Source organism: Nicotiana tomentosiformis, chromosome 9 (genome assembly GCF_000390325.3).
Source record: "Nicotiana tomentosiformis chromosome 9, ASM39032v3, whole genome shotgun sequence".
NCBI lineage: Eukaryota > Viridiplantae > Streptophyta > Magnoliopsida > Solanales > Solanaceae > Nicotiana > Nicotiana tomentosiformis.
Genome location: NC_090820.1, coordinates 470406 through 482549, shown reverse-complemented (window position 1 = coordinate 482549; position 12144 = coordinate 470406). Strand labels below are relative to the sequence as shown.

The 12144-nt window shown below is 39.8% G+C and overlaps 1 protein-coding gene across 1 annotated transcript; it reads left to right on the top strand.

The window, feature by feature from the left end:
* Positions 1-106: 106 nt before the first annotated feature.
* Positions 107-3261, top strand: LOC138899514 (uncharacterized). Its single transcript, XM_070186040.1, has 9 exons — positions 107-490; positions 569-767; positions 890-1108; positions 1197-1259; positions 1747-1895; positions 2062-2287; positions 2734-2880; positions 2963-3034; positions 3176-3261. Exons 1-9 carry the CDS (start codon positions 107-109, stop codon positions 3259-3261), a joined length of 1545 nt encoding a protein of 514 aa, XP_070042141.1.
* The last annotated feature ends 8883 nt before the right edge of the window (positions 3262-12144 follow it).

The following is a 12144-nucleotide window of genomic DNA, read 5'->3' as shown; positions in this document are numbered from 1 at the left end:
TCATGTGAGTTTACAAACTACTTACATAATAACATTTGTATATGCGCATAATACGTAGGAGGAAAGGAGAAGTCTATGGAGTTATCTGAAAGGCGTGAATAATGGAATGACACATCCTTGGATTGTGGTGGGAGATTTCAACTTTGTTTTAAACCTGGAGGATAGGATAGGTGGTACACATGTTACTATGGCTGAGATCTCTGAATTTCATAAATGCATTGAAAAATGTGGACTACTTGAGTTCCCCACGACTGGTAGTCGATACACTTGGAATGATAGACATGAGGATAGCAGGATTATGTCAAGAATTGATTGGGCTTTCATCAATTCAGCATGGCTAAATAACATGACTAGTTTTCGAGCACAATTCCTACCAGAAAATATTAGTGACCATTGCCCTTTAAAATTGACTCCATACAGTGCACAAAGGAAGAACAAGCCTGCTTTCAAATTTTATAATGTGTGGTCCTCACATTCAGATTTTATGGAGGTAGTAAAGGAAGGCAGGATGCAATCAATCTAAGGGTGCAGCATGTTTCAAGTTGTGAAGAAGATAAAATTGCTGAAGGTTAAATTTAAAAGTTTCAGTAGAAGACATTTTAGTGACATTGTAGCAAGGGCAGATGAAGACAGGTTAGCACTTGCAAAGATACAGGCAGAATTGCATAGAAATCCTCTTGATACTAGAATTCAACAGGAAGAGAAGGTTCTCTTTCAAAGGTTCAAGAGGTCATCCTATCTTGCAATGGTTTACCTCCAACAAAGAAGTAAAGTAACATAGCTCAAATTGGGTGATGATAACAATAGATATTTTTTCTCTGTGTCAAACACAGAAAACTACAATAAGCAGTTCTTCAGTTGACAGACAAGCTTGGTTGAATGGTGACAGATCAACAAGAGATAGCGGATGTATTTGTGGAATATTACCAGGAGCTACTAGGGACTAAAGGGAGTAATAGAATAGCTGCTTTTCTAAGTTTTATGAAAAATGGACATACTTTGACTACATCACAACAACTGAAGCTGGTAAGGCTATACATAGTTGCTGAAGTCAAAAAAGCAATGTTTAGCATTGAGGAAACTAAGAGTCCAGATCCGGATGAATATGGTAGTGGGTTCTATAAGGCATCATGGCCCATTATAGGGGCACTACTGCAATTTTGGATTTTTTTGACAATGGCCAACTCCTAACTTAGATAAATTCAACAAATATTGCACTGATTCCAAAGGTGGAAAATCCTCAGCTAGCCAGTCATGCTGTAATATTATCTACAAACGCATCTCAAAGGTAATCAGTAAGAGACTCAATGAAGCATTTTCTGCCTTGGTTGCTGACAACAAAATTGCTTTCATTGAAGGGAGATCTTCCATACACAATGTACTAATATGCCATAATTTGTTGAGACACTATAATAGGAAGACTACACTTAGATGTCTAATAAAAATCGATCTTAAAAAGGCGTACGATATGGTTAGCTGGAATTTTTTAGAAGAGATACTCAGAGGTTATGGATTTCTTATACCATTTATAAAGCTCATTATGGTATGTGTGACATCAACATAGAGAAGGCTATGGATATTTTGAAGGAAAGAGATGGCTCAGACAAGGAGACCCTATGTCTCATCTTCTCTTTGTGTTGGTTATGAAATATCTTTCAAGAGTTCTGAGGAAAATGGGTGACTTGCCGGACTTTCAATATCACCCTATATACAAAAGCACTAAGCTAACTCATCTTATTTTTGCAGATGACTTAATGTTGTTTTGTAAAGGCAACATAAATTCTATACACAGAATGATGGAAGCTATCAATCATTTTAGTGTTGTTTTAGGTATAGTGACCAACTTGGACAAATCACATATATTTTTAGCTGGGATTGAAGAGGATTTGAAAAGGGTAATTTGGATGCTACTGGATTTTCTCTTGGCTCACTACCTATGAGGCACCTTAGACTCTCCCTAACTTCAAAGAAGTGGAGCAAAGTGGAATGTCATCAGCTAGTGGAGAAGATCACAATGAGGATCAATTCTGGTAACTCGAAGCAACTTTCCTATGCTGGTAGATTGCAAGTCATCAATGTTGTGCTTTTTCTGTGTATAACTTTTGGGGAGCTATTTTTATTCTCTCTCAAAGTGTGTCTAAAGAAATAGATAGAAAGTGTAGGGACTACTTATGGAACAGCACTGAAGAGCATATAAAAATATTTTTGGTTGCTTGGGAAAAAGTTTGTCAACCAAAGAAAGTTGGAGATATCAAAGGATGCAAGCAATGGAATGCTGCCTCTATAGGTAAGCTTTTATGGCAATTTGGTGGGGAAAAAAGGACATGTTATGGGTCAAATGGGTACATGGTATATATATGAAGACTTGTAGGGACATATGGGCTCATCAACCACCTATGGATTGTAGTTGGTATTGGAAGTAGTTGAATGAACTAAAGAAAAAAATGGTACAGTGGTACACAAGTAACATTTATAAGCTGACAAGTAGCGGCGTTTACTCTGTTTCATGCAGCTACATTGATATGGCTTATTTAAGTACAAGGTTGCGAGAGGCAGAGCTGATTTAGAGTGGACTAATATTGCCAAGGCAGCGTGTAATGTTATGGTTAGCAAATCAACAAAAACTGGTGACTAAGGAGAGATTGATGAAGTTGCATATACCTGTCTCAGGAGATACTGCATGTTGTTTATGTGGACTGGATGTTCTGGAGACGCACTTGCACTTATTTGCAGAGTGTCAATGGATTACCAACTTAAGAGCTGATCTAGTTACTTGGTCTGGTATCGATATCCCTACAAAGAATGTATCTGAAACATTACAATGGATAAGAGGAAGGTATTGGAGACAGTTTCGAAAAGAAGTTGCAGCAGCTATTCTTGGTGCTATAATCTACTACACCTAGCAAACTAGGAATTGGAGGATCTTTAGACAAATTTGCTTAACCACGGAGTTATGTGGCAGTCAGATTAAGAAGGAACTACATGCTAGGATCAGCATACGAGCAGGCTCAAGGAAGGCAAGAAATTGTCAAATGTTAGTTAGTCGATTTTGTAGTTAGAGCAAGTATAAAGTAGATTGTTTGTGTTTTTTTGGGGAGTCTAAAATTATTGTTTGGACGTATACTAGACGCCTTTAGTGTGTACAAACCTTTGGTTATTATGGTAATATTCACAGGTTATTGCCAAAAAAAAGAAGAAGCAGTTTTTATGCTGTTGGAAAGAAATTACAAATTATATCTGGAAGCAAAAGATGAAAATTAATTTTTTTTATAACGAGAAGATGAATTAATTGTTTTAAGACAAAAATATCCTTACCAGAAATTTATATTTATCAAACCATCTATCATTAATTTAACTCACATATCTCTTAAATATAAATACAACTCTCCCCTCCACTTTTTTTAACTATATTTATATTGATTAAAGGCCTTAACATATATTTTTATTATTATTTTAACTAAATAAATATAAAACTTAATTAAAATATTTCATGAAATAATAATTAAAATTATTTCTTTATTTAAATATCATTTATTATAAAATAAATTTTATTAATGTCCTTTTTCATAATTTGACAGCCACATTAAAACAGTTCTTGAAAGAAACACTTCACGGGTAAATTGACCAAACATAAATTGGTGCTTTTTAAAAATACTTTTCTGAAAAGCTATTTTGACAAAAAACACTTATAAAAGTAAGTACTTAAAAATTTCACCGAACAGACTCTAAGTATTTTTTTTTTCTTGTTTTTATTGTCAAAAACTGGTGAAACACACACCTTTATCCTATAATTGATGTCTAAATCCATGTAATAAAAAGTTAATATGTATAGGGTAAAATATGCTATGCTAAGTGGTTGCATAAAAGGGTGACACATGGAGCCGAAGGCAGATGATAGTTAAACCGAAGACAATTGTTCCATTTGTCACCGGAAAGAATGACATTCATAAATATGCAATAAATACCTGCCACCCGATAGCATTTAATGGAGAATATTCTACAGCATTTATTACACTACTCGTTATAAAGTTTGTTATTTATGCTCACCGTTACACATTCTTCAATGATCCTCATAATTGACATTAAAGAAGGGCATGATCCTAGGGTCTTGTACCCTAGGTGAAGCTATAAATAGTAAGCTATGTTATCATTATAAAGGACATAAATTTTCTGGCAAACTTACGCTATAATCTATTCAAAACTCTATACAATTTTATCTTCTTACTTTTTGATTTCATTATTGTTGTGCCCGGAAGCCTCTCTCCCGGTATTGCTATCTCTGCTATTTTATCTTCATATCAAGGCTGAGTATTACATATTTCTTCAATTCTTGTATAATTTCAGGATCGAATTAATTCACTTAACTAGAAACTATATATAAATTCAATTGTACTATTTTACGGATAAATATTTTGGCGCTCACCGTGGGGCCTAGACAGTCGTATAATTAAGTTGGTCATTGCCTCTTTTACTAATGTGTTTTGATTATTTGTTCTTATAAAAAAATCACAGAAAATGGACGATAATGGTGTTAACAACACACACAATCTTGAGGCCCAAGGAGATCAACCTCAGGACGAGGATTAGATTAGTGATACCTATAATGAGGGAAACGATGTTGCGCAGATCCACGACAGGCGGTAGCCGCGATATGTTCGGGAGGCAACTCCCGATGATGTTGAAGAGGAGCATATTGTTGAAGCGGTAAGGGTCCTTCAAGAGCAACAAGCAGCCATTCTAGGCCATCTCACACGGCAGAATAAGGCTATGACGGAGCTGAAGAAGGCGTTGTCGGGGGCTTCCAATAACACGAATGGATGAGGTCCAGTTCCTCCCGGTGCTCCCACGAATCAAACAACACAGAGGGTAGAGGTTGGCTCCGAAGGGGGAGCGGATCCGGCCCAACAACGAGAGCGATCCCTTCAAAAGCGAACTCTTACGGTTTATGAGGGAAGTGAACACCCGCATGGAGCAAATCTCGGGTGCACCACCGGTGCTGAAAGGGCCAGACTTAAAGAAGTATACTCGATTGCCGTATAAACCAAGCACGGTACCAAAATTAATCCCGAAGAGATTTAAAATGCCCGACGTTCCGAAATATGATGGGACTTCGGACCCGCATGAGCATATTACTACCTATACAACGGTGGTGAAGGGAAACTATTTAACCCCATGAGATTGAATCTATTTTGCTGAAGAAATTTGGAGAAACTCTCATGAGGGGAGCCTTGACATGGTATTCGCTGTTACCCGAGCATTCCATAGATTCCTTTAAGATGATCGTGGATTCTTTTATTAAGGCCCATGCCGGGTCCAAAAAGGTACAGGCCCGAAAAGATGACATATTTAGAATTTCACAAGGAGAGTCCTAGTTGCTACTGGAATTCGTCACCCGGTTCCCAAAGGAAAGGATGTTGCTCCCGGCTGTTCCGGATGAATGGGCGGCTGAAGCATTCACCAAGGGTCTGAATTCGAGAAGTTCTGATGTTTCCCAAAAACTGAAGGAAAGCTTGCTTGAGACCAAGCGACGACTTGGGCAGATATTCACAATCGGTACGAGTCTAAGATAAGGATTGAAGATGATCAGATTGGCTTCCCGGCGTCGACAAAAGGTCGGGAAAAGAATAAAGAAAAATCAAAAGACGATTTCGACATAGATAGATGATCTTCGAGGGACCGATTTTTCCCCTACAAACGGGCCAAAGGACACGATAGAGGTTTTCGGTTAGCAGACAGGTTCGTTACAGATAGAATAATTGATCACGGTTGGAATAACATGTCATTGCAGGACAAAGAAGCGTCAGGTACACGGGATCCTTCCTACCCGAGGCTATCAGAATATAACTTCAATGTCAGTATAGTAGAGTTGGTATAGGCTATGAAGAACATTAAAGAAGCTGGTTCCCAAAGCCAATGAGGTCCGATCCCATCCAGAGGGATCCAAATTTGTGGTGCGAATACCACAAAACGAACGGCCACCGGTGTCACGACCCAAGACCACGTGATCGGCACCCGGCATAATACCCAACCCAGGCTAACCAACCTAAACTAGAATATACATCTATATGACTAACAGATGTATATAGAAGACTTTTTGAAAACATAATCATTTTAAATGATTAAAACCATACATGAAGTATAATCTTTAAATACATTATTTTTACTAATTGAAAATACATAAGGATAACAATGTCTCTTTCATCTCAAGCTATATGAATGGCCATTAATTACAACCCCAAAATAATACTAATAGTCTATGGAATCTCTAAGACATGAGAATAAAATAAATATTTGGGACAATCCCGACCAACAGAGAGTAAAGAATCAACATGACAGCTACCACGAAATAGAAGTGGTGCCTCACCATGCACCTCGAAAAGAGAGTCATCCTGGGCTCATCCGCTCATCACGTACCATACCTCCTCCTGAAACATATAAAGAAAGCGGGACCCTGGAAAGGTCCCTCTGAGGGCTGAGTACCCCAAGACGGTACTCAATAAGTGTCATAGACTCTCTCTAACTCAGGTTCCTGGGATAAGGCTTAACAAAAATAATGCAACTAACATTCGATATAAAATGATGACAATTATATCAATTCATGCTCTTTATCATTTTAAATGAAAAGACTAGAAAAATATAAACCATGATACAAACTTTCAAAACATTTATATAAATCTATGATTCTAATAAAATCATATGAAACCATTTCATCTTCATTAAGTCATTGAAATTACTTTCGGCTCCTTAGGCCTAAACATAACAAAATTATCTCTTAACGTTTTATCGGGAGTACTATACCGACAACGATATAATAAAGTCCTACTGGGTGGTCGACCTAGCCACAAGTATTTGACCCTATTTGTCTGGGCGGCTTCCTATAGTGATGTACGAGTCGACTTAACCTCATTACTTTAATTAATGATCATTTGCCCTCTCAATGGGGGGCTTTATCTCACAAACCTCGACTCAGCCTTGAAATGTGTCCCTACACCAGCACGTGTAATTCCATGGCAATGAACTCAACATTCGAACCAATCTCGGTGGTCTCCACTAGTAACTCCCAAAATATTTGATATCTCTAAAATAGATTCATAGCATAGTAGCCTTAAAGGATATATTTTTATCAAATCATAGCTCATGGCCAAACTAAAACATTTGAATAAAACAATCAACTATATGATCTTTTTCATGTTAAAGCCTTTAGCAATTTAATATCCATCATTCAAAGATACGACGAGTATTATCCTTTAATCAAGTTTCAAAAGAAATACTTTTCATAAAATACCTCTTTCTCACTAAAATGCTTTATATTCTTTCCAATACATAAGTTTAAATAAAAATTATAACATTTTTCTCAAGCGTCATTTACCTTCAAATCTGTAAAAATAGAATTTCTCAATTGTAAAATAACAAGACATTCTTTATGTAACAAAACTCAAAATACATGGTGACATCCATTCCCGCTTGTCCTCGCAAGTACGGATGCACATTTACAAACAAACTTATGTAATAACTCAAATATGATTTTAGAGAAAATCCCTCAAGAAGAGTAAGTTTTAATCAACCTCAAGTCCAAGCTTCAAATAATAGTACGACGCTCCAATTCATTTAGAACTCTCAAATGTCACCAACATGCCAATATCTACATTAGATATCCAATACATCAAAAAAATTCCAAATATATACTTCGATACCCATTTAAGGTTAACAAGTGTCACGACCCAATACCTAACCTATCGTGATGGCGCCTATCGTGATACTAGGCAAGCCGACCTTCCCAAAACACTTTCAAAATTTAACAGAAATAAATTTAAGACATTTAAAATAACCGGAGTTTTTCATAAAAACGGGGGTAAAACCCAAATAAAACATAAGTGCGGAAAACTAGCCCGACATCGGGGTGTCACTGAGTCATAAGCATCTAGATGTCCAGTCTAATACAATAATGTCTAAGTATCAATACCAAAAAGAGATAAAAACTTAGAAGGAGAGACAAGGTCTACGCCAGCAACTACCTCGTAGTCTCCGATACTCGATCGCGCACGAACTCAACGACCTCCATGATCAAACACACCTGGATCTGCACATGAAGTGCAGTGTATAGCATGAGTACAACCAACTCAGCAAGTAACGGAGATAAATAAGGAACTGAGAAGGTAGTGATGAGCTATACAAATACTGTTTATTTTCAATAATTCCAGCAAAGAGTAGACATGCTTTCAAATCTGACAGTTCAAGCCAAATCAGCTTATACAGTTACAATGCAGGTAATCCAGATATAGAATCTTTCAGAAATTTCACAACAATGACAAATAGAAACTACGTGCATCAACAAATGAAAAAGAAGTACAACATCTCAGGGAAACAGACACTCAACTCGTCACAACAACTCAATCACTCGGCTCTTAGCCCTCAATACTCGCACTCAATAGGTAGATGCACTCACTGGGGGGTGTACAGACTCCGGAGGGGCTCCTTCCAGCCCAAAGCGCTATATCATTGTGGCGTGCAGCTCGACCCAATCATATAAGTAGCAGCTCGTTGCGGCGTGCAACCCGATCCACAGTCCATAAGTAGCCATAAGGCTCGTTGCGGCGTGCAACCCGATCCATATACCCTCACATAGCTCACAGCTCGGCACTCAGGCCCTATCTCAGTCACTAACCTCTCCAGCCCCTCGGGCTCACAGAATATGATAATAATCGACCCAAACATAGAATACAATAAGTATCAGAGGGAACAGAGATGTAACACACAAGTAAGACTGTGACTGAGTATAAGACAACAAATAACAGTCAATTCAACAGGTATACGACCGTTGTGGGTCCCAACAGTGATATCATAAGGCCTAAGCATGGTTTCTAACATGAAAGACAGTCGATTTCTCAAAGGCAAGGAAAAATAAGTAATAACAATGGCTATTCGACTTTACAGTCTCACGGGACGGACCAAGTCACAATCCCTCACGGTGCACGCTCACACGTATGTCACCTAGCATGTGCGTCACCTTCAAACACTCACATCATACCAATCCTCGGGGTTTCACACCCTCAAAACCATATTTAAAACTGTTACTTACCTCAACTGCGCAAAATCCTACTCCGCAATGCCCTTGCCCCTTGAATCAATCTCCAAATGCCCCGAATCTAGACACAAGCAGTACGATATAATTAATGTAGGCTAAAAGAATTAATTCCACAAGAGAAACACGAAATTATAAGTAAAAATCCGAAATCGGCTCAAACCGGCCCCCCGAGCCCACGTCTCGAAATCCGACAAAAGTCACAAAACCCGAAAGTCCATTCACTCACGAGTCTAACCATACCAAATTTACTTCAATCCGATAACAAAATCCCATTCAAAACCCAAAAAATCTAGCTCAAGAACACTTCATCTTCTTCCCAAATTTTTCACCCCAAATCACAAATTATATGATAAAATTAAAGATATAATCATGGGTTTTAACCAAAACCAAGTAGGAATCACTTACCCTAATCAACTCCACAAAACTCCCTTCAAGAATCGCCCAATTTCGTGTTCTCTATCTCAAAATATGCAAGATGGGTTCAAACCCTCGTTTTTGAAATTAATACTGACTGCCCAGATTTCCTTCTTCGCGAATGCGGCCGTCCTCTCGCTTTCACGTAGACCAACTCAGACTGCCTCTCAACTTAACTCTTCGCGAACATGAAGCTTTGCAACTCAGACCTTCGCGAACGCTTCCCTTACCTTGCGAACGCGTAGAACAAAAGACTGGGGGGAGGGGAGGGGGTCCCCAGCTGCCTCACTCCCCTTCGCGAACGCGACGCCACTCACGCGTTCGCGATGTAGACACTGCCATACATTTGTGTTCGCGTCCTGTCCTTCGCGGATGCGTAATGCAAAATCTCACCAACTCAGAAACACTCTTCGCGAATGCGAGGCTCCTCTCGCGAACGCGCAAGAGGAAACCAGAAAAAAATGCAGCATTAGATATCAGCTATCACACCAAGGCCAAAAATGATCCGTTAACCACCCGAAATTCACCCGAGGTCCCCGGGACCTCAACCAAACATACCAACCAATCCTAAAATACCATACAAACTTAGTCGAGCCTTCGAATCACTCAAAACAACATCAAAACACCAATTACACCCTGATTCAAGCCTAAAGAACTTTTAAACTTTGAAATTCCACAAACGACGCTGAAACCTACCAAACCATGCCCGATTGACCTCAAATTTTGTACACAAGTTATATTCAACATTACGGACCTATTCTAACTTTCTGAATTGAAATCCGACCCCGATATCAAAAAGTCAACCCCCGGTCAAACTTTTCAAAATTCGACTTTCGCCATTTCAAGCCTAAATTAGCTACAGACTTCAAATTCACAGTCCGGACACGCTCCTAAGTCCAAATCACCCAATGGAGCTAACGGAGCCGACGAATATCCATTCCGGAGTCGTCTTCACACATTTTCGACTACGGTCAGAATCCTGAGACTTAAGCTTCCGTTTTAGGGACTAAGTGTCCGGAAACACTTTGAAACCAAAACAAGACCTCCCGGCAAGTCACTTAAGCAAAAACATATACTGGGAAAACAATAAATAGGGGATCGAGGCTAATACACTCAAAATGACCAGCCGGGTCGTTACATCCTCCCCCTCTTAAAACAATCATTCGTCCTCGAACGGGCATAGAGACATACCTGAAGTGGTGAAAAGATTAGGATAACGGCTTCACATATCATGCTCGGTCTCCCAAGTCACCTCATCGACCGGCCGACCCCTCCACTGAACCTTCACATAAGCAATACTCTTCGACCTCAGCTTTTGAACCTGCCTATCTAAGATTGCCACTGGCTCCTCAACATAAGATAAATCCTTGTCCAACTGGACTGAGCTGAAATCCATCACATGAGATGGATCTCCATGATACTTCCGGAGCATAGAAACATGGAATACTGGATGAACTCCTGCTAGACTGGGAGGCAAGGCAAGCTCGTAAGCAACCTCCCCAACACGTCGCAATACCTCAAATGGACCAATAAACCTCGGGCTCAACTTGCCCTTCTTTCCGAACCTCATGACACTCTTCATGGGTGATACCCGGAGCAAGACCCACTCTCCAACCATGAATGCAACATCGCGAACCTTCCGATCCGCAAAACTCTTTTGTCTAGACTGGGCTGTGCGTAGTCTATCCTGAATTACTCTAACCTTCTCCAGAGCATCCTGAACCAAGTCTGTACCCAATAATCTAGCCTCGCCCGGCTCGAACCAACCTACTGGAGACCTACACTGCCTACCATACAGAGCCTCATACGGTGCCATTTGGATGCTCGACTGATAACTGTTGTTGTAAGCAAACTCCGCTAGTGGTTAGAACTAATCCCACGAACCCTCAAACTCCATCACACATGCACAGAGCATATCCTCTAATATCTGAATAGTGCGCTTGGATTGTCCGTCCGTCTGAGGGTGAAATGTTGTGCTTAACTCCACTCGAGTACCCAAATCATGCTGCACGGCCCTCCAGAACTGTGATGTAAACTACATACCCCGGTCAGAAATGATAGATACCGATACGCCATGAAGCCTCACGATCTCGCGAATATACACTCGAGCCAGCTACTCGGAAGAATAAATAGTCATCACAGGAATGAAATGAGCTAACTTGGTCAGCCGGTCCACAATCACCCAAACTGCATCAAACTTCCGCTGAGTTCGTGGGAGCCCAACAACGAAATCCATAGTGATCCGCTACCATTTCCACTCAGGAATCTCTAACTTCTTAAGCAACCCACCTGGTCGCTGATGCTCATACTTCACCTTCTGGCAATTTAGGCACCGAGCTACATACTCCACTATGTCCTTCTTCATTCTCCTCCACCAGTAATATTGTCTCAAGTCCTGATACATCTTCATGCAAACCATCTACATACCGCAAACTGTGAGCCTCCTGAAGAATCAACTCACGCAAACCATCTACATTGGGCACACATAGCCTGCCCTGCATCTTTAATGCACCATCATCCCCAATAATGACCTCCTTAGCATCAACGTGCTAGAACGTGTCCTTAAGGACAAGCAGATGTGGGTCCTCATACTGACGCTCCCTGATACGATCATAAAGAGAAGACCGAGAGACCACATAAGCCAA